We start from the raw sequence: 23,748 nt of genomic DNA, 5'->3' as shown, positions 1-23,748 counted from the left end.
AGGTTCACAACGACCCTAAGCACACAGCTAAGACAACGCAGGAGTGGATTCGTGACATGTCTGAATGTCCTTGAGTGGCCCAGCCAGAGACCGGACATGAACCTGATTGAACATTTCTGGAGAGACCTGAAAATTTGTGCAGCAACGCTTCCCATCCAACCTGACAGCGCTTGAGAAGATCTGCAGAGAAGAATGGGAGAAACTCCACAATACAGGTGTGCCAAGCTTTTAGCATCATACCTAAGAAAATTTGAGGCTGTAATTGCTGCCAAAGGTGCTTTGTGAAAGTACTTTGTAAATGGTCTGAATACTTGTGTAAATGTTTCTAAAATTCAGTTTTTGCTTTGTCATTATGGGGTAATGTGTGTGGAATGATGATAAAAACTGTAACCTAACAAAATGTGGAAAAAGTCAAGGGGTCTGAATACTTTCCGAAGGCAGTGTACATTATATGTGGCGAAAACCAAACACTGCGTTCTACAGTAAGAACCTCATACCAACAGTCAAGCATGGTGGTGGTGTGATGGTTTAGGGATGCTTTGCTGCCTTAGGACCGGGACGACTAGCCTTAATAGAAGGAACCATGAATTCTGCTCTGTATCATATCATTCTGCAGGAGAATGTCAGGCCATCTGTCTGTGAGCTAAAACTGAAGCGCAGCTGGGTCATGCAAGCAAGGCCATTCTCCAAAACACACAATCAAATCTAAATGAAAATGGCTAAAAAGCAACACATTTGAATATTGGAATGGCCGAGTACAAGTAAAGACCGTATCCCAATTGAAATATTGTGCCAGTTCTTGAAATGAGCAGTTCATTCTTGAAAACCTTCAAATGTCACTGAGCTGCAGCAGCAAAATTCCTCTAAAGCGACGTGAGAGACTGATCAACAACTACAGGAAGCGTTTTGTTGGAGTCATTCCAGCTGATGGTGGGGCACAACCAGTTATTGAGTGTAAGGGGTCAATTACATTTTTACACAGGGGCATTGGGTGTTGCGTAACTTTGTTTATGAAATAAATGAAATAAGTATGTAATTGTTGTGTTATTTTTTCCATCGGGTTCCCTTGATCTAATATTATGTTTTGGTTGAAGATCTGATAACATTCAATATCAAAAATATGCATGGCACTGTACAGACAATACTGGACAGTGAAAGCTTTGGGATGGCGCTATCCCTTGCATTCACCTGTCTAATCACGTTAGGATCATTGTTTATTATTACTATTCAGAGGGAGAAAGAAAGAATGCTGCTCTAAAGCACTCAAACCTAATATTCGAACTGGGCCCTGGGCAGCCAAATTCTGATCTTTTTTTTACTAATTGATCTTTTGACCAATCAGATCAGCTCTGAAAAATATTTTGATTTGAAAATATCTAATGTGATCAGTGGAAAAATGATCAGAATTGAGCTGCCTGTGTAAACGCAAACATAGTGGCGGGTAATAGATTATTCACTCCACATGTTACCGTTTACCTTGTGAGAACGTATATTCTGATGGAGAGTAACGTTGTTCCAATTGGTAGAAAGGTGCAGCCAATTGCAAATACTTCCTATATATACCTAGGAGAGACATCAGCTGTCATACCGTTTTCAGCATTCGGTGAGGCATTGTATGAAACCATGACTTGGCAAAGGAGCGCACTGCTTTTTTTCCCGGTTTGGCTTTGCTTTGCATTGCCTGCATCGGGATGGGAGCGCGTTTCCGAAGAGGCAACCTTTGCCCACCACAACCTTGACACAGAGGAGAATTATACCGAAGACAAGGCTGTAGTGCAACTTGGAGACCCCGCCAATGTCGATCTTAACGCCGACCGTGGATTCCAGGTGCAATTCGAGGAGGTATCAGATGCAAAAAAGTGGGTATCCGTTACCGAAGCTGCCCCAGTCAGTTTAGCGGTTCTGTGCGGTGAGGATGAGTTTAAAGTAACACTGCCAGCTGGTCCAATGAGTGAAGTCAAGATTTTGGGTAAGTTATTTATAGGTTTAAAGATCATCAAATGCAATTGGACTACTTTGCTCATTTTTTACTTTCCCTACAGGACCCAACAGTATGCTCTCTGTTCTTGACGCCCCGGAATCCTGTGGATACTCCTTAAATCGAGGACAATATCAGAACGCCCTAACTGTCCGCTTTTCAGGCTGCCTCATTAGTCGTCAGGTAGGGTTTTTGCCTTTCCAATTTTAAATTATACATTTAATGGTGTAAATGTGTCATTGGAATGATTGTACATTTCTTGCCACACTGACTCTGCAGGCTGGGCGGTACACCTTGATGGTGTTGTATGTCAATGAAGCTGGCATAATGGATGTTTCTACAGTGTCCTGTGCGGCTAGCCCCAAATCCTCGTTGTCCTCGACCGTCCACCTGCCCCTCTCTAATGGTCTTCGCAATGCCCATGGTGGGCCTCCTTCAAAGTGTCTTAATCCCACCCCTCGCAATCCCAGCGCTCAAAATCCCACCAAATATCCTGGTGAGTCTCATGAGATGTTTATTCTATTTCTTTGGATAAGCATCAATATTTGCTGTTATTGTGGTCTGAGGCAGTTGGTAAAGGAGCATTTTGTGAAATGTTTAACAATGCTCCTAAGAACGTTCTAACGATTAACTTGGTCTTGATATGCTTTTTGGAGACCTGGTCATTTTGACCAGTTCAGAGGTGCTATTGAAACTGGTATCTACTCCAGTGCTCAGATGGACTTCTATCCACTGGTCATTGAGTTTCCAGCTATTAGTGAACAAACAAATGCACCGACTTTACTGAGTTACAGTTCATATGGAAATCAGTCAATTGAAATGGATGTACTTTAGGTCCTAGTCTATGGATTGCACGTGACTGGGCAGGGGCACAGCCAATGGGAGGGTATAGGCCCACTGGCTGGGCCTGGCTCTCCAGTGAATCTGAGGAAGGCTTTTCCCCACCAGGGCTTTATTACAAATACTCCTTAGTTTCATCAGCTGTCTGGGTGGCTGGTCTCATATGATCCCACAGGTAAAGAAGCCGGATGTGGAGGTCCTGGGCTGGCATGGTTAAACCTGGTCTGCGGTTGTGAGGCTGGTTTGCACACTGCCTAATTCTTTAAAATGGAGGTTTCTGCATGCCAATTGCATGCTCCCTGAACTTGAGACATCTGTGACATTGTGTTGTGACAGAACTGCACATTTTATTGTACCCAGCACAAGGTCCACCTGTGTATCGATCATGCTATTTAATAAATCAAATGTATTTATATAGCCCTTTGTACATCAGCTGATATCTCCAAGTGCTGTACAGAAACCCAGCCTAAAACCCCAAACGGCAAGCAATGCAGGTGTAGCAGCAGCACAGTGGCTAGGAAAAACTCCCTAGAAAGGCCAAAACCTAGAGAGGAACCAGGCTATGTGGGGTGGCCAGTCCTCTTCTGGCTGTGCCGGGTGGAGATTATAACAGAACATGGCCAAGATGTTCATAAATGACCAGCATGGTCTCATCACAGGCAGAACAGTTGCAACTGGAACAGCGGCACGGCCAGGTGGACTGGGGACAGCAAGGAGTCATGTCAGGTAGTCCTGAGGCATGGTCCTAGGACTCCGGTCCTGAGAAAGAGAGCATACTTACCTTCACACAGGACACCGGATAGGACAGGAGAAGTACTCCAGATATAGCAAACTGACCCTAGCCCCCCTGACACAAACTACTGCAGCATAAATACTTGAGGCTGAGACAGGAGGGGTCAGGAGACACTGCGGCCCCATCTGATGACACCCCCGGACAGGGCCAAACTGGAAGGATATAACCCTACCCACTTTGCCAAAGCACAGCCCCCACACCACTAGAGGGATATCTTCATCCACCCAACTTACCATCCTTAGACAAGGCCGAGTATAGGCCACAAAGATCTCCGCAACTGCACAACCCAAGGGGGGGCGCCAACCCAATATCCTTCTTGCTGTGCCTCGGGTGGATGAAATATCTTGGCAAAGGATAAATAATGACTAACAGGGATGTAAACAGAATTAGCTTTCTTTACAAATGGAACAATTGAGTGTGCTTTCAGCTCATTAAACATGGGACTGACACTACATGTAACTTTTTTTTCTGAAGTATAATTAATTGGCTACTGATCCTCACTTCCAATGTTTTTTTTTTTTTGTATTTCAGGCTGCAGTATTCCCCAGAACCAGCACTTGGCTTGTGGTTTCACTGGAATCTCGTCCTCCCAGTGTTTGGTGATTGGTTGCTGTGTGGATTCGGCAACTTCCGCCTGCTTCTACCCAATGGATGGTAAATACTCTTTCACAGGGCAAGATGTTTGGCTTTGAATAGTGAGGACTGATGTGTACTGTCTCCCTCCCCAGAGTGCACTGCAGACCATCAGTTTATCTTTGCCGTTCACCATAACTTCACCACTTTCCCTGTGACTCCCACCAAACTTGTGGCTGCTGGGAAGTCTAGCTGTGGCCCAGTCATTGTCACTGATACGTTTGTGGTCTTCAAGTTCTCAGTCACTGAATGTGGAACTCGCTCATATGTAAGTGGACAAGAATATTACGCCCTCTGGAATCCTCCTGGTGTGGTTGATCCACACAATTACTTTATTGTTTTGATCTTAATTAGGAAATTGGCAATACCGTGATCTACACAGCAGAGGTACAGACGGCCGTCCGAACCCTTAACCTGAAGTATGGCGTAATATCCAGAGACAACCCCCGCAGGTAATTCAGATGTCACATTTTGCAGCAAACAAAATGGGCATTGCTTATTGGACAGTTTCTTCAGTTTGGTGTTTAATGAACATCTCAATGTCTACACCTTCTAGATTTCCATCTTTGCTATATGCCTTTGTCCTAGTGTTCCTATATATTGAGCTGATTCACCAGTTAAGTAGCTCAAAGTGTGTAACTTCAAGTATTGCTGTTGCAAATGCCACGAATACTTGGCACTTTCAGAATGTAATTTAATCGCACTAATTGAGGAATCATTAACTGCACCTGCTGAGATTGACTAGTACCCCCCCCCCCCCCCCCCCCATGTCCATCTCTAGAGTCATGGTTGAGTGCCGCTACCCTAAAACGCTGGGTACCCTGCCAACAGTGGCGAGTGTGGGCTACATGGTGAAAAGCCCCAGTGTAACATTCCCTTCAAAGGTGACATCCAAGGGACTGTTTGGTGTCGAACTCAGGATTGCTGAAGGTATCTGGCTGACATGTAAACACGCAATGGCCAGAACATAATGGTTACTGTCTCATTGTTGCGGATACTTTACATTGCTGACAAGCCCAATGCTTAAATTGTTCTTTTACCTCCCCCACCAGACGAAACCTATACCAAGTACCTCAAACGGCACCATCAGCCCCTGCGTCTCTTCCTGGGTAAACTTGTGTATCTAGAAGTTCGTCTGACTTCTCCAAATCCAGAGGCGACACTTTTGGTCAACTACTGTCTGGCTTATCCCCGCTCTGCCAAGAGCGTTCTGGTGCTCATTCACGAAGGGTAAACCTTGCTCTTGAACAGCCATTGGCTTTTATTAGAGGCTGAGATGGGATGGATGGACTCCAATGTTCTCTTAATTTTGGCAATGAGTCCCTTTATGTACTTACCCAGAGTCAGGTCAACTTGCGGCTCCGTTTGTCTGTATGCAGTTGAAGGAATTTTCTAACCAGCTTTGGCACAATGAAGACTAGGTATCTGCTAGCTTTAGCTAATGACACTACCAATCACTTCCTTCATAGGGGCAGACAAATGGTATCTAAGTTCATCTCTATCAAAAGTAGATAAAGGGCCTCATTGCCGAAATCCTGAAGGATCCCTTTATGTCTAAACTTTGCCCTTTCCGTAGCCAAAGCATGACAGCCATTTTGTGACAGAACTCCTTATACCAAGGGTATTCAACTCTTACCCTATGAGTTCCAGAGCCTTCTAGTTTGAGGGCCTTGCGCTGCCAAGAGGAAGTTGTCATTGAGTTCTCTATCAATTTCTCACCTCTAGGTGTGCCAACCCTCAGGACCCCAATGTCTCCATCCTTAAATTCAGCAACCTGCCACAGAACCGCCACCAGCGTCGCTTCATGGTCCAAGCATTCCAGTTCATGGATCAACAGACCAACAAGTATCTGGATGAGGAGGTGAGGAAGCAGAATATGGACTAGGATTCACACCTTGATTGGTGTATTGTTACATGGTGAATGAGGCTTTCAAAAAGCTCTTTCTATTGTGTGATTTTTATTTTTTGAGTTGCACAAAGTCAAACATGTTTAGTTGGTTTTGACTCTCACTTCATTCCTCCTCAACAGATCTACTTCATGTGCTCTACTGAAGTGTGTATGCCCACAGTAAAAACTTGTGAAGAGCGCTGTTTTGATGGAATTAGGAGGTGAGGAAGACTGGGGACTTGCATCTTGATTCCCTGGATTGGTGTATTGTCACATGGTGACTGATGAACCAAAAAAGAAAAGTGAACTGTAGTTGGCCTACATTTCTTTACATTTTGTCCCATTAATTGTTTAGTTAGTATTTAATCTCACTTAATTTCTCCCTACCAGATCTACTACATGTGCTCTAGATAAAATAACTGAGAAGAGTGCTGCTTTAAATAAAAGGTGAGTCTTGTATATCTTTTGTTCCCAGACTTGAAAGTAACTTGCTTAAATAGGAGCACTTCTAGCTTTCACGCCTATTTTGTTTTTCCAGGTCTGACAATCTACAGGGTGACAGATCTGATGCTTGAACATGCTAAAGAAATGTGGTAATTTGACTAATGCATATTAAATATATTTTTTAAATCTTGCCTATTTAACCGAGTTGTATTTATTTTTGAGACTTAGGTCTGCTTTTAAACCTCTTTTGTGAAATTGTACACTAACAGTTTCTGGTATACTGGTTTGCTCTGCAGCGTACCGGACTTGGGCGACGTAACTAATTACTGTAGTTGTCAGCTTTGGTAAAATTGTGCATATGGCAGGTGTCATCACAAATTGATGTCTTGTGGTTACTTGGCTGTTTGGTGACTGACTTCTGTGTGCATTTTGATGCAGCCTAGAGGGATTTGTCTGTTTCAAGGACATTATACCAAGGCACTGTCAACAATGCTAATCATTCCCGGTCGGGGTTTTCTGTGCTTAGTGACACTCTGGATACGGTTTCCCAAAAGCGGCTTAAGACTAAATTCATATTAACCATAGGATACTAATACATTTAGCCTGGATGTTTTGGGGAAACAAGGACCTGCGCAAGGCTGTGCCTCCCGTCAGCTCATGTTCATTTAACTTTATTAGCTTTTGACAGCCCTTGCTGGATTGGGGTGTAGTCATTATACAAAGACCTTAGCAAACAGTTGTGAAATGTTTAGCAACAATCCATTTACTCAATGTTTAACATTAGCAAATAACCATCTATTGGACATTCAGGGGCGTATTCACTAGGAGGGGCTAACCTGACTTTGTCCAATTGACAATTCTGGTTTTAATGTTTTCAGTTTGAGTAAACACTTGTTTTGGGATGCTATTTGTCTAAAGGAAGACACCCTTCCCCATTTACCCCTGGTGACGTTGCGTCATACCTGCACACAAACAATACTTCAAATTGACCAAGAAGCTCACAATGAATCCCAGACCCTACTAAATTGCCGTTGTCATGTGTTGCTGACAATTCCGAAGTTGACTTTCAGTGGCGCAGTGATCACTAAACGATGGACTTGGAGTACACTGACTTCAATGATGCAATTCATGCACCCCAATTTGTGACTTGTTTATAGCTTGGAAAACATCTAAAATTGGGAGCATTTGTTTTGTGTGAAGTCTCAGACACGCATGTGTCGTAATTATGCACACGTTTCAATTATTTTGTATGAATATTGGCAAACTCAAAACATATTGGGATGAGTGTTGGGATAGCGCTTTGCTTGAGCCTGCAGCCTTGCTTGCTCATTATCTAATTAGCCCCCTACATAATAACTTTCACTCCCTCAGCATTGGGACATTTGTGCATATGGCAGAGGTGCTTGTGAACCTGCAAATGGGGTGATTTAGGTTACCTCAGTCAGAAACCCTGCCCGTTTCTTCAAGCGACTTGCTTTAACCACACTGCTAGCCTTAAATGAAGACCAAAGCACATTTTTATGAAATAGCCCATTTTGCCTGTGGAAATTGAGTTGTGTTTCAGCTTCACATTTCAAAATCGTATCGACAGCAAAAGATGCCAGGGTGGCGTTTTTGAATTTTAATCAGTTTACAATCTAGTCTTTCCTCTCGTAACTATAACCCCTCAACTACCAACATATTTTAAATGTATACTACCATTCAGAAGTTTGGGGTCACTTAATTGTCCACGTTTTTTTAAAGCAAAGCACTTGTCCGTTGAAATACAGTGTAGACGTTATAAATGACTGTTGCTGGAAACAGCTTTTTTTTTATTTATGGAATATCTAGAGGCACGTTAGCATTTTTAAATGCTAAACTTGGATCAGCTACTTGATCATTAAACCCTTTCAGCTGTGCTAACAATTGCAAACTGTTCTGATTTAAAGAAGCACTAAAACTGGCATTTAGACTAGTTGAGCGTCAGCATTTGTGGGTTTGATTACAGGCTCAAAATGGCCAACAGACCTTTCTTCTGCAACTCGTCAGTCTTTTCTTGTTCTAAGAAATGAAAGCTACTGCCTTAAAACAAGAGATCGTGTTTGTATGGTGCTTTAAACTCAATAGTTTGCAAATGTAAAACATGTGACATGTATTAATGCCAAAAACAGAAGCCTCACATATCCTCAACTGGGAGCTTCATTAAATAGTCCCTGCAAAACACCGGTCTCAACGTCGGTGAAGAGGCGACTGCGGGATGCTGGCCTTTTAGGCAGAGTTGCAAAGACAGCCATATCTCAAGCTGAGCAAAAGAACACACACTGCACAAAAGAACTCTGCCTTGAAGGCCAGCACCCCGGAGTCGCCTCACTGTTGGCGTTGATACTTTTGCAGGTAATATTGAATGAGGCTGCCAGTTGATTTGAGGTGTGTCTCTCTCTCTCTCTCTCTCTCTCAAACTAGACACACTCATGTACTTGTGGCCCGGGGCCTCCCACTCTTTCTATTCTGGTTAGACAGTTTGAAGTTCTATGAAGGGAGTAGTACACAGCGTTGTATGAGCTCTTCAGTTTCTTGGCAATTTCTCAGAACAAGAATAGACTGACGAGTTTCAGAAAAGCTCTTTGTCTCTGGACATTTTGAGCCTGTAATCGAACCCACAAATGCTGATGCTCCAGATCCTCAACTACTCTAAAGAAGGCCAGTTTTATTGTTAAAAGAAGCAAGTTTGTTTAATGCATGTCTACTAGGGTTGTTAGCCCACCTGTCTATTTGGCTGGGTTTTTCCTCCCTCTTCTCTCTCCCAAAAGCAACACGGGCCTAATAAGAGATGGTTACCTCTAAAGTAGTGAGTGACCATTTTAGAAAATCATGGGACAGTCTTTGGTTGCATGCTATTTTATGTCAATCATATTGCTGCAAAGCCTATAACTGATGCTTCGTGGTCTTATGCTGCCGTCTATTGGAAATATGTAGCTATTAAGTTAATGCACATAAAGACATTGAAGCAGCTGAGAAACTAATTTTCTTATTAATTCCTGAGATCGGTCTCAAACCTGCCCCACCTATCCCAGCCAATTGCTGGACTTTCACATAGGTTACTTGGTCACACCCAGTTCAAACCACATTTAAAAAATGTAAATGAAGCTTGTTTATCAGGTGTTCTGCCTTGCAATAATACATATAAAATAACTGAACATGTTAACCTATGCAATTATTTTTGATTACCCCCCCCCCCCATCAAAATGCTGTTGTAATATTAGTATACACCATTATAGTACAACAAGTGTTATAGGCTACCCTACCCAAGAATTAGGGTTAAGGCTAAAATAGGTTATACCTATTGTAGGGTTTGACCCACATCAAATTACCCAGCAGCCATTTAGAAACATCAAATTGTCCAAAAAACAAACAACTCCTGGCAGTTTAAATCGGCTACATCTTGCAAAAGGACAGGGACATGCGTTTTGTTCAGGTTTACACCTTTTCTGAAAGGAAATATGGTTAACCATGACCAGAATTTTTATTGTTTTAATGGCCATGAGCCAGCCATCATTAGCACTATTGGTCAGAATGTGTACCTAGGCAAACAGAGCGTGCTCACAGACTAGTTGTAACTTTGTTAATAATACGGTACTTGAGTTAAGCAAAAGAGTCTAACGTGGGGGGCATTGTGACTTAAATAAAACATTGTTCCGAAGGGGAGTCGGTGCTCAAATTAACCAATAGGAGCTGGCAGGGTGAAAAATGCACAAAAAAAAGCTTCTTTTTTTTCACGATAACTCAAATTACGGCAAACGGATGGTAATATTATGAAACTGGGTTTCACGGCAGATGCAATGAACTAGTTTTATATCAGGAAAAAAGAGTTATGTCATGTGTCCAGTTTACTCCTGAGCCTCTAACGTTCGATACATTCATCTCCTTGTTTTGAATCCTCTTCGCTATATTCCGGTTGACACGTATGGTTGAATGTCACCATGTAGATAATAGATGCTCCATCATCGAATTTGTGTTGATGAGAGAAACCACTTAACCATTGTCTGGCCAGTTCTTTCAGGTTTGCCCAAATAATATTTCTTCCATGAGGTTTAACAGTGGTTGGCATCCAATATGTTGCAATACAGCCTCCTACTAGACTGGAGAACAACTCCCTTATACTATGCTTGAAAGAATAAATAAACATACCCTACCATAACACTACACTCACAAAAAACGAATCATGCTTAATTTAGAGCATGACTAATGTTGAATGTTTTCGCATTGTAAACTTGGAGGAGAGCCCCTTAATCCCAGAATTGGGACCCCACAGCCACTCTACTGAATAGCAGGCTAGTGATTGCTTTGCAATGCTTACAGTTAACGTAAGCCACTCACTAATTCCTTCCAAACCACTCATTGTTGAATTTGCAATTTCCAACTTATTTAATGTTTGTTTAATGGCTGATGGGCACATGTTTTATCAATAATTTCTCTTCATATGACAAGGATTAAAAAGGATTTGCCAGTAGATTGTCAACTTGATTCATGATAGACTGCTAGCTAAGATCTTGACATGATCAGTCCAATCAAAGCTACTGTACATATAATGTGACTTGACGTCATTTTTTTCTGTGACCAATGACCTTGAGCCTTCTTGGGTCGGCACATCTAATGTAACTCTATGGCAGCACCCAAGGGGCTAGAATTCTTTTGCTCTCCCCTTAGACTTGGCGGTGACGTAGTGTCCCCATGAATGACAGAACACTGAGCCAATCACAGCGCAACGCTCCGTAATTCCTGCTGGTTTGCCCACCACAGAAAGCACTGAGCTAAGCTGAAACACCTGCATTTTGCAGCTGCCTTACTCAAGAAAACAAAGAGACCATGTTGGTATGCGGCTTTATTAACTCAATGATAAACATATTTTACATTGTTTGCAAACTGATGTGACACGTTAATGCCAAAATAACAGGCAAACAAAAAATGTGAGGCTCAAAACAGGTGTGGCTCTGCTCCACCTGCCCTGAATGACAGGTCGCCACTGCACCTGAGCCGTCCATAGTGTATAATTGTTTAATGTATTTTTATTTAACTAGGCAAGTCAGTTAAGAACAAATTATTATTTACAATGACGGCCTACCAAAAGGCCTCCTGTATGGATATATAGGTCAAAGCACACATCACGACGAGATACAACACTAAATCGAGAATTAAGATGGCAACATAACATGGTATCATTCAGCCTCACGAATCCCTGACCTGCCTTCCTTCTGGACAAGGAAGGCAGGTCTCGCACATCTCGCTGTTCTAGAAATGACTCGGACATTATGAAAACAAGACCAGATTCCCTCGGGCGGAACATTTGAATTACATCCAGTTTGTTTTGAGCCGTGGGTTTGAACGGGGAAGCTAACTCAAAAGGTTTCAGAAACAGATTCTTGCCAACAAGAAACTCACTTGGCTATGAGTATGAAGATTCCACATTGTTATTTGCAACGTTGGGGGTTTCTGAGATACTACCATGCCATCACAACTACTTTTAGTGTCAGTCAGCAGTTTGGGAGGAGCTATTGGTCGTTTAAAACATTAGAAGAGATTGAGGCATGTGCATTGCTCTGTTAATTCGTAGTTCAAATAATCTCTGTCCCAGCAGCTCTTGGATTCCAGTAAACACTACCAGCCAAAGATGGCTCATCTTCAAGCACTTTTTAAATATGTGGACGAACACCAGGAGCTATACATTGAGGTAGGGTTTACTCACTACTTGAATTATAATGCATTTAGTCATGTAACGTTATTACTATCTCCGCTTTGACTGAGTTTAGTAATGCATTTGCTAGCCATAGTACTATTTTAGCCAAAACATTACTTTCCAGGTGAATCTCATTATATTAACATTCTTAAACTTCAGATTCCGAAGGACTTGATAAAATCCTAGCCTGACATTTCTCCAACCCATTTAGGTCACGAGTAGCAAGAATTGACATGGTAGAACAACCTGGTCTCAGAGCATTTCATATTATTCTGTGCATAAATCAGAGACTTCATATAGTATGATATGTTACATTTTGTATGGTATGGACATCCACAAATTATTACATCACCCATTTCGTATATGTTACAAATTTGCAAAATGTATATTTTACGAGTTTGCTAAACGTTTGATATTTTACGAATTCTAGGCAGCTGGCTAATGTTAGCTAGGTTATGGGTTAGGGTTAAATTTTGGAGTTAGGTTAAATGGTTGAGGTAAAGGGAAGGGTTAGCTAACAGGCCAAGTAGTTGCAAAGTCGCTAAAAAGTAGTAAGTAGTTGCAAGGTTTCTAATTAGATAAAATGCTAAAGTTGTCTGTGATGAGATTTGAATTTGCAACCTTTGGGTTGCTAGATGTTTGCGTTATACATCCTCCCCGACCAACCACCCTACTTTAATTTTTACCTTAACCATACCAAACGTAACATGTATATTAATTTGGGTGTCCCGGATTTACGTTTTCTATGGTTCATCTGGTCTATAGTCATGGCAGGTTCCACCACGCCCATGCAGATTGGGGCATCATAAACCCTCTGCACGGGGGTTGTTGTCTTAGTTTCCCAGATGCCAGGATGATTTAGAGACAATGAAGGATTGTTCTAAACTCCTCCAGGCTATCTATCTCGGTTACACCCACCACATCTTGTCTATGGAATGCAGTCTTTAACTCATTTGTCAGCTCAAGCCATCTCTAGTGAATCATACACCCAGATTAGCTGCAGGGAGTGGAAACCATCCCTTCACAGCATTAATAGAACAGAAATGTCTTACTATTTGCAAAGCATTAATTGTTAACTATTAATATCAAACACATCAGGTAAATATGTCATTTTTCTCTCACAAAATGTTCCTTGATTACTGCCACTAACATGAACTGAGTGCGTATGAAATTGGCTTCAAAGTCTGTCAATTGAAAATGTATTTATATTGGCATGACACAAATGTGTGGTGCGTAAGCAACAATGTTGAACAATTCATCATAGACCCAATTCTGATGATTGTTTTTTAATTGTAGGCTAATGTTCATGTCTCTCTATCCTCTCTGCCTTTTAGCGTCTTGCCCAATGGGTGGCTGTGCAGAGTGTGTCCGCCTGGCCGGAGAAGCGAGGGGAGATCAAGAAGATGATGGAGATGGCAGCCAAGGACATTGAGAAGCTGGGGGGCACTGTGGAAATGGTAGACATTGGCAAACAAAAGGTAGGCCTTTGCACTATGTGAAGTGAAGCACTATACAGTGCCTTCAGAAAGCATTCATACCCCTTGACTTATTACACATTTTGTTACAGCCTGAATTCAATACCCCATAATGACAAAGTGAATGTTGATCATCGCTAGACAACCATTTTCAAGTCTTGCCAGAGATTTTCAAGCGAATTTAAGTCAACTGTAACTAGGCCACTCAGGAACATTCAATGTCGTCTTACTAAGCAACTCCAGTGTATATTTAGCCTTGTGTTTTAGGTTATTGTCCTGCTGAAAGGTGAATTTGTCTCCCAGTGTCTGTTTTTAAAGCACACTGAACCAGGTTTTCCTATGGGATTTGACCTGTGCTTCACTGCAGTTCATTTATTTTTATCCCCCCCCAAAAGTCCTCCCTAGTCCTTACTGTTGACAAGCATACCCATGATAATGCCACCACCATGTTTGAAAATATGAAGAGTGGTACTGGGTGGTGTGTTGTGTTGGATTTGCCCCAAACATAACGCTTTGAATTCAAGACTATGTTAGTTTCTTTGCTTAAATTTGTTTTACTTTAGTGCCTTATCGCAAACCGGATGCATGTTTCGAAATATTTTTATTCTGTACATGCTTCCTTTTCACCCTGTCATTTAGGTTAGTATTGTGGAGTAACTACAATGTTGTTGATCTATCCTCAGTTAAGGAAAGTTAGGGAAAGTAGGATAGGGAAAGAGGGATACCTAGTCAGTTGTACAACTGAAATGCCTTCAACTGAAATGTGTCTTCCGCATTTAACCCCCTCTGAATCAGAGGGGTGCGGAGGGCTGCCTTAATCAACATCCATGGCGCCTGGGCTGTTCTGTGACTGTTCTGCCTGCGGCTATGGAATCCTGACCTGTTCACCGGACATGCTACCTGTCCCAGACCTGCTGTTTTCAACTCTCTAGAGACGGCAGGAGTGGTAGAGATACTCTTAATGATCGGCTATGAAAAGCCAACTCACATTTATTCCTGAGGTGCTGACTTGCTGCACCCTCGACAACTACTGTGATTATTATTATTATTTGACCATTCTGGTTATTCATGAACATTTTGGCCATGTTCTGTTATAATCTCCACCCGGCACAGCCAGAAGAGGACTGGCCACCCCTCATAGCCTGGTTCCTCTCTAGGTTTCTTCCTAGGTTTTGGCCTTTCTAGGGAGTTTTTCCTAGCCACTGTGCTTCTACACCTGCATTGCTTGCTGTTTGGGGTTTTAGGCTGGGTTTCTGTACAGCACTTTGAGATATCAGCTGATGTACAAAGGGCTATATGAACTGATTTTGATTTTGGGGAACAGTGGGTTAACTGCCTTGCTCAGGGGCAGAATGACAGATTTTTACCTTGTCAGCTCAGGGATTTGATCCAGCAACCTTTCGGTTACTTGCCCAATGCTGAAACCACTAGGCAGCCTTGAGCTTGACCTTGAGCAAAGCACTTAGCCAACCCAAGGTCCAATGCATCTGTTTTTTATCTCGATATCAAATCATTTCTGGGTAACAATTAAGAACCTTTCTGTAATGGTTTTCAATTAAAATAGTCAAAAATAAACACAAATGGAATATTTAGTAAAGAGCAATTTCTCAAGCAAGAATTTTGCTGAAACTGTCTGCAAGTGGTCTGATTGGGGAGGAGAAACCTGGAAACAAGTTATTGTCAGAGCGGTTTGGAACCCTCTCATTCTTATTGGTCTATTAAGTAGTGGTGATATCACCTGGCAGGTCAAATCTCCATCCCACCAGAACGGGCTGAAATTTCAGCTCTTACACGAAAAGGGCAATATCATAATTTTCACAGTATTATTCCAACCTCATAGTGTGTAAACACGTAAAAATCACAGCAAAATAAAGTTGTTGACTGCAGTGGGCCTTTTAAGAATTCTTATTTTTGGTTCTTAAATCAGGAAGGGGTAGATTATATGTTATGGTCGAGGTATGAATTGTGTGCCACAGTCAACATTCTGTGTGGAAAACAGCCACTACCACTGACTGCATCTTGACACATGACTACAAGCACAGCTTTGAATAGATACGCTTTAAGCAACATTAAACATGAGCAGAAAGCATGTAGAGATTTGTTTTTGTATAGATATTTTATGGATTAGTGTTGCACTTTAGGGCTACTTGGTCTTTCTTGTATTTTAAATATGTGGCGTTAACATTTTTATCAATCAGTACTTGTTTCCCAGCTACATTGTCTGCATAGGTTGTTTCCACCACCAACATGGGTCCCATTATGCCTGGCGATAACCAAATACTGCATTCCAAAATAAGAACCTTATACCAACGGTCAAGCATGCGTGATGGTTTGGGGATGCTGTGCTGCCTTAATAGAAGGAACCATGAATTCTTCTCTGTATCACATAATTCTACAGGAGAATATCAGGCCATCTGTCTATGAGCTGAAATGCAGCTGTGTCATGCAGCAAGACAATGATCTGAAACAAACAATCAAGTCTATATGAAAATGACTAAAAAGCAACAAATGTAAGGTTTTGGAATGGCCTAGTCAATGTCCAGACCTAATCTCAATTGAGATGTTGTGGCAGGACTTGAAACGAGCAGTTCATGCTTGAAAACCTACAAATGTCGCTGAGTTAAAGCAGTTCTGCTTGGAAGAGTGGGACAAAATTCCTCCACAACGACGAGAGATTGATCAACAACTACAGGAAGAGTTTTGTTGGCGTCATTCCAGCTGAAGGTGGGGCACAACCAGGTATTGAGTGTAATGGGCCAATTACTTTTTCACACAGGGGCGTGGGTGTTGCACAACATTGTTTATGAAATAAATGAAATAAGTATGTAATTGTTATTTTTTCACTCAGGTTTCCTTTATCTAATATTAGGTTTTGGTTGAAGATCTAACATTCATTATCAAAAATATTCAAATGTGGAGCATGAATAAAGGGGCAAATACTTTATCACACCACTAACATTTTGAATTAAACTGCAGCCCATCAAATGAAATCCAACTGCTCCCTTGACTTTCATCGATGTAAATCATTTACCCTAGGGTCTTTACTCACTTAGTCCTCTTCACCCCTGTGGAGCTTGAGAGGCTTCCAGGAAAGAACACTGCTGCCGATCCTCTGACTGGACTCAGACCCCCTTCATCTCCTTCAACCCTGACTGCGTTGCTGTATCACTGGTTCTTAAACATCTGTCTCCTTCCCTTTTACTTTCATGTCGGTGCAATGAAGAGAAGATGAAAATATGGATTTTTACACCTTTGAGAATGAAACCCTTTTATATTGTCCCCTTCAGCTTCCCTCTGGAGAGGAGATCCCCTTGCCCCCCATCGTCCTTGGCTGCTTGGGCTCTGACCCGGGCAAGAAGACTGTGTGCATCTACGGCCACCTGGACGTCCAGCCAGCCGCAATCGGTGACGGTTGGGACACAGAACCCTTCACGCTGGTGGAGAAGGATGGTGAGAGCAGCTATTTCAAAGCACCTAAAAGAGAACAGTGCTGAAACATCAAAATCCATGCCAACATTGAGATTTGGACTTTGATGTTTCAGTGTTCTTTTTTTTGGGGGGGGGGGGGGGGGGGTATGTTTCTGATTTGCATTTCTCCTTGCATCAGCTCATAGGTGTCATGATTTCTGTTGTTTCTTGACTTGTGAAATATAGGCTTATCGCATTGTTTTAGTTTTATAAATATTTTTTAAATCAAAAACCTTTCCTACATGGCATGATTACTGAATCAAAAATCAATCTGCTAACAGACTGCAGTTGTGTGTGTGTGTGGCACACCTTTTAATAATTTCGCTGGTCTTTGAAAGCTACAGGACACACTGTATGCAAGGTGTAAAATAGCTATGAAGGCATGGCTTTCCCATAATTGACTATGTTGTTCTTAAGCCCTTTAGACATGCCCTGGACTATTGGCTATTATCTGCATGTTTTCCAAAAGTCTGCACCAATTTATCTAAAGACTCTAAACTACAGGTTACATGGGTGGCAGTCTAGCCTGTGATCAGTGTCGTTCCAATGGGTTTATAATAATTGCATGAAATTAGTGTTTGATAAGGAGCTTTCCTCAATTGTCCAGCAATCAAACACCTGTCTGTAAAATGGGGCGGCAGGGTAGCCTAGTGGTTCGAGCGTTGGACTAGCAGCCGAAAGGTTGCAAGTTCGAATCACCGAGCTGACAAGGTACAAATCTGTCAATCTGCCCCTGAACAAGGCAGTTAACCCACTGTTCCTAGGCTGTCATTGAAAATAAGAATTTGTTCTTAACTGACTTGCCTATAAAGGTAAGATTAAAAAAAAAAAAAAAAACACTGCTCAAAATAAATAAAGGGAGCACTAAAATACACATCCTAGGTCTGAATGAATGAAATATTCTTATTAAATACTTTTTCTTTACATAGTTGAATGTGCTGAAACACAAAATCACACAAAAATTATCAATGGAAATCAAATGTATCAACCCATGGAGGTCTGGATTTGGAGTCACACAAAATTTAAGTGGAAAACCACACTACAGCTGATCCAACTTTGATGTAATGTCCTTAAAACAAGTCAAAATGAGGCTCAGTAGTGTGTGTGTGTGGCCTCCGTGCCTGTATGACCTCCTACAACGCCTGGGCATGCTCCTGATGAGGTGGCGGATGGTCTCCTGAGGGATCTCCTCCCAGACCTGGACTAAAGCATCCACCAACTCCTGGACAGTCTGTGGTGCAACGTGGCGTTGGTGGATGGAGCGAGACATGATGTACCAGATGTGCTCAATTGGATTCAGGTCTGGGGAACGGGCGGGCCAGTCCATAGATCAATTCCTTCCTCTTGCAGGAACTGCTGACACACTCTAGCCACATGAGGTCTAGCATTGTCTTGCATTAGGAGGAACCCAGGGCCAACCGCACCAGCATATGGTCTCAGAAGGGGTCTGAGGATCTCATCTCGGTACCTAATGGCAGTCAGGTTACTCTGATTCTTCACAAAAAAATACAGTTTTATATCTTTGTTTGAAGCCTGAAATGTGGCAAAAGGTCGCAAAGTTCAAGGGGGCCGAATACTTTTGCAAGGCACTCTACATTATATCTGGTTTTACCAGATATTATCCCCCCCCCCCCCCGTCAGGTGACTGACTCAAGACAGTTTTTTTTTTTTTTTACGCCGAAGACTTTTCTATGCCAACAAAACCCTGTTGATGTCTTGTGACAGTTGCTAAATCCTCATTTCCTTCTTTTGGCTCTTGATGTGTTTCACAGGGAAGCTAGAAATGATTTTTATTTTCCTTTTGTAGCATTTTCCCCATTTATTTTATTGGTCAATAAGGATATCTTTTAAATGACTAAAGGCTAAAATAGTTTTCAAAGATTAATATAGTAGCTCTGTTATGGATACAGGTATCTCGTGTGTGTGTGTCCGTTTTTCTCCTTCTCCCCTCACAGGTGAAAATCATCACTCCCCAATCAGTCATCAATCATCAGTTGCTTTCCCTTGGTTTAAAAACCCTGTCAGTTGTTTGCTCTGGAGCTCAATCTCTCTGTAAATGATATGTCTGTAGATCGCTCTGTTTCACCCTCTTCTCCTATGTCTCTCTATCTCTCTTTATGTATTGAGCTCTCTTTTGTTTGAGCACCTCCATATCACTTTGTCTTCACCTGTGAGTATTGTTTTTGGTTATGGTGTTTGTTTGCTGGTGGGGAAAAGGGGGAACTAAGACAAGTCGCCCATGGGCATACACTACCCGTAGGTAAACTTTGTTAAATACCCTAGTTAGAACTGGGTGGACCACAAACTGTATTTTTGTTTAGTTAGCTGTTGTTAAAGTAGGCTAGTCCAGCTTAGGGGTGTTTTTGGATGCTTATTGTTTCTTTCCTTGGGTCTAGCTCAGCCCCTTTTCCTGCTCCCCCCATTACCGTGTGTTTACTAATAAACCCTGAGTTTGACGGTAGATTTCCGTTGTGGTTATTTCGTTCTCACTTTTACTTTGTCACTATTATAAATTGCATGAGTTATGTTACGGGTCTCGTCACCATCTCCCCCAGATTTTTTTATGGTTTTAGTCATTAACTTTTAGATTTAAGTAATTTTTTTTATTAAGCCACCTACGGCATGCAGATTGTGTACATTCTCATCATAAAAAACATAATCAGCATCTTAATCCGCTGCAGGGAAGCTCTATGGCCGAGGCTCGACAGACGACAAGGGCCCAGTGTTGGCCTGGTTCAACTGCATTGAGGGCTACCAAAAGATCCAACAGGTAAGACGCAGCACCACGACTTGATAAGTACCAGTCACTCAAGCTAGCCCAGGACAAAGAAAAACCCATGGTATTGTGTTTTCAAAACAGTTCTAGTACATGTGCTCTTTTCTTGGTTAGGCCCCTAATAACAAGCCTATAAACGACAAGCAAGTTTAAAAGGACTTGTTTTCGAGATGTCAGCTCCATGGTAAAAAGCCTCTTGGCTTGAATCAAGACTTTTCGTCTTGATGATTACAGTTGATCACATCAGTGTTATGAGCATCATGGCCGTCATGTCCTCAAGTCATTTTTATCCCCTGTCATCGGCGTTTAATGATTGAGCTGACCTACGTTTTATACTAGCTCCCTGACATTTGAGGTACAGCCAGAGGAGGATGGGCCTCCCCTCTGAGTCTTATTCCTCCTCTAGATCTTTTTTTGGGGTGTAGGCACTTAATGACAGTGATGCTTGAAAGCTAGGGCTATATACATTTTAATTTAATGATTTGATGATCTCTATTTGTCATCAAATTTAAGCACCTGACGACTGAAGAAGTTGAAGTAGTCTTTTGTCAGCCCCAACAGTGACATTCATTTCGAGGCATAATAGTTTGCGGTTAATAGAAAACAAATGAAAAAGACATCTTTACCTGGTTGTAACAGAGACCAGTTAGTTGTAATCTGGTGAGATTTTCTCAACAACAACAAAGCATTTTACAACCAGAAAGTAGTGCCATATTTTGCCCGATGAGATACTCATCCATGCCTCTCATGAAAACAGGAGCTTCCGATAAACATCAAGTTCTGCTTCGAGGGCATGGAGGAATCTGAATCGGAGGGCCTGGACAAGCTGGTGTTTGCCCGCAAAGACACCTTCCTGAAGGACGTGGATTACGTATGCATCTCAGACAACTACTGGCTGGGCAATACCAAACCCTGCATTACCTATGGACTGAGGGGGATCTGCTACTTCTTCATTGAGGTGAGGCCATAGCGTTAGAAAAATCTAGAGGGTGCAATTATCAAAATAAACAGTGATTGCATGGGTCATAAAATCAAATTTTATTGGTCACATACATGTATTTAGCAGATGTTATAGCAGCTGTAGCGAAATGCTTATGTTTCTAGCTCCAACCGTGCAGTAGTATCTAACAATTTCACAACATATACCTAATACACACATCTAAGTAAAGGAATGGAATTAAGAATATATAATTATATGGACGAGCAACGTCAGAGCGGCATAGACTAAGATACAGTAGAATATAGTATATACAGTGGGGAGAACAAGTATTTGATACACTGCCGATTTTGCAGGTTTTCCTACTTACAAAGCATGTAGAGGTCTGTAATTTTTATCATAGGTACACTTCAACTGTGAGACTGAATCTAAAACAAAAATCCAGAAAATCACATTGTATGATTTAAGTAATTAATTTGCATTTTATTCCATGACATAAGTATTTGATCACCTAAACAACCAGTAAGAATTCTGGCTCTCACAGACATGTTAGTTTTTCTTTAAGCCCTCCTGTTCTCCCCTCATTACCTGTAATTAACTGCACCTGTTTGAACTCGTTACCTGTATAAAAGACACATGTCCACACACTCAATCAAACAGACTCCAACCTCTCCAGAGAGAATAAAGTAGATGTCACGGGTCAAAATTTTGATTGATGACCCTATGTGAACCTATGTGAACTCTATGTGAACCCTATGTAGTGATGACGTGTGCATGTCTTCTGGTCAGGCAAGCCTGGTTAGGTGGGGGCTATGGGGTGAGTAAGGGTCCATTTGACAGGCCGTTAATGATTGATGACCCAAGCCTGATTTATGACCCTATGTAATGATTTATGACCCTATGTCATGTAGAAGGGTGCATGCCCTGGGTTGAGTAAGTGACCATGTGTCAGGTCAACCTGTTACTGTTTCTCACGGTTTGGGTTGGTTAAGGCCCCTTATAAAGCCGCTGAACAATACCTGTTTAAGACTGTACATGATAACCCCCCTGAATATTAAACAAAAATGACACTTATGCCAATTTTAGGGATGTTATGCTCGGCTTGTCATGAACCCAGTGACCAAAGCCTTGAAGAAGTTCTGTGTGAAGCTCCAGAATGTTTTAAAGGATTTTTGGGTACGAGTGAGGGCCACATGTCTTACATATTCCACCCGGAGGATTCTACGGTAAAGATATTCACAGACCGTGGACCCAAACCCCTTTATCCTGCAAAACCTGGGAGTTTTCCCCCGGCTCTGGGGATGAGAGAATGGCTAAACATCAGGCTGGCTCTTTGTAAAATTGAACAGGTCCTAAGTGTTACAAATGTGCCAGGATATGCGTTGGAAGAACAGGTCTGCGGCCGCAGTGATCTCAAGGCTCCTAAGAATTGCTTCAATGGACTATAGCCCTGACAACAAAGTGACAATTTTAGCCTGTGACCTTTATGATAAGGCTAAGCTACAAAGTCTGTCAATTCTCCGGTAGCTTCCAGAGCACGCAACATGTAAACTTTTTTATTCCTGTGTTTAGTTTTAAATGGGTGGATTATCCAATTTTCATAACACTTATGAATAAGCTGGACATTCTCTTCCAAAATGGGGAACAGTTAAAGCGCTGGGCGAGGCTTTCCTTGAGACAGAGTCAAGACCAAAAGGCCCGACGGAGGATCTACCCCTGGAGTGAAAACTTACCATGTGTTGATGGACATAGCAAGAGAGCCTTGCCTTTTGAGGGTGAACTCGACACGGACAATGGCGGTTGGTTGCATAAGCTCCCAGGATCTGTAAGAAAGGCATCGTAAAATACCTTAAGAATGTAACGATATAAAATGTATGTACTAAATATTTTGAATGAAATAAATGGTTTTAAAATCAGAATCTCACCACGTTATGAACTCTCGCGTTTGTTCACTCTTAGCGCAGTCTGTCCCTGAGAAAAATCTTGCGGAAAAAGCCATGTGCGCGCGCATGTGCGTGAGGGAGTTTTCTGTAGTGGCTGTGTGTGTGTGTGTGTGTGTGTGTGTGTGTGTTTCAAAAACAGAAAAAGGGGGGCGGGTTGTTTGTTAAAAAAATACCCTTGCATGCCTGGTGGGTCGTTTGAAACCAAGGTTTACACTAGCCTGCAAAACAGATGCCTACCCCCCAACAATAATATTGTGTCTTACGACTCCTAATCTTAAAGGCCTTTCATAAAACTATTTTTTTAGGTGGGCTAAAAAAGTCATTCATCCCAGCAAATCAAATCAAATCATATTTATATAGCCCTTCGTACATCAGCTGATATCTCAAAGTGCTGTACAGAAACCCAGCCTAAAACCCCAAACAGCAAGCAATGCAGGTGTAGAAGCACGGTGGCTAGGAAAAACTCCCTAGAAAGGCCAATACCTAGGAAGAAACCTAGAGAGGAACCAGGCTATGTGGGGTGGCCAGTCCTCTTCTGGCTGTGCCGGGTGGAGATTATAACAGAACATGGCCAAGATGTTCAAATGTTCATAAATGACCAGCATGGTCGAATAATAATAAGGCAGAACAGTTGAAACTGGAGCAGCAGCACAGTCAGGTGGAAGTTGAAACTGGAGCAGCAGCATGGCCAGGTGGACTGGGGACAGCAAGGAGTCATCATGTCAGGTAGTCCTGGGGCATGGTCCTAGGGCTCAGGTCAGTTGAAACTGGAACAGCAGCATGGCCAGGTGGACTGGGACAGCAAGGAGTCATCATGTCAGGTAGTCCTGGGGCATGGTCCTAGGGCTCAGGTCCTCCGA

General features: G+C 42.2%; 2 protein-coding genes across 3 annotated transcripts in view; both read left to right on the top strand.

Annotated features, from left to right (window-relative positions):
* The first annotated feature begins 1,560 nt into the window (after window positions 1-1,560).
* On the top strand, window positions 1,561-6,767 carry LOC109903116 (zona pellucida sperm-binding protein 4). Its single transcript, XM_031788659.1, has 12 exons — window positions 1,561-1,969; window positions 2,043-2,161; window positions 2,258-2,474; window positions 4,143-4,265; window positions 4,340-4,512; window positions 4,599-4,696; window positions 5,026-5,174; window positions 5,297-5,474; window positions 5,970-6,105; window positions 6,274-6,353; window positions 6,523-6,579; window positions 6,671-6,767. Exons 1-12 carry the CDS (start codon window positions 1,624-1,626, stop codon window positions 6,705-6,707), a joined length of 1,713 nt encoding a protein of 570 aa, XP_031644519.1. The 5' UTR covers window positions 1,561-1,623; the 3' UTR covers window positions 6,708-6,767.
* Window positions 6,768-11,949: 5,182 nt separating this feature from the next.
* Window positions 11,950-23,748, top strand: part of LOC109903118 (cytosolic non-specific dipeptidase-like) — a 43,265-nt gene continuing 31,466 nt past the window's right edge. The window contains exons 1-5 of one of the 2 annotated variants that reach the window (XM_020499741.2): window positions 11,950-12,283; window positions 13,624-13,767; window positions 17,052-17,214; window positions 19,914-20,002; window positions 20,766-20,966. In XM_020499741.2, the coding sequence (XP_020355330.1) occupies window positions 12,224-12,283; window positions 13,624-13,767; window positions 17,052-17,214; window positions 19,914-20,002; window positions 20,766-20,966 (657 nt within the window). In that variant the 5' untranslated portion in view covers window positions 11,950-12,223. Of the gene's footprint in view, window positions 12,284-13,623; window positions 13,768-17,051; window positions 17,215-19,186; window positions 19,403-19,913; window positions 20,003-20,765; window positions 20,967-23,748 lie in introns of those variants that run through there. The other variant, XM_031788658.1, reaches the window with a different exon arrangement.

This window comes from Oncorhynchus kisutch, linkage group LG14 (genome assembly GCF_002021735.2).
Source record: "Oncorhynchus kisutch isolate 150728-3 linkage group LG14, Okis_V2, whole genome shotgun sequence".
Lineage (NCBI taxonomy): Eukaryota > Metazoa > Chordata > Actinopteri > Salmoniformes > Salmonidae > Oncorhynchus > Oncorhynchus kisutch.
This window is presented reverse-complemented; position numbering and strand designations above follow the sequence as displayed.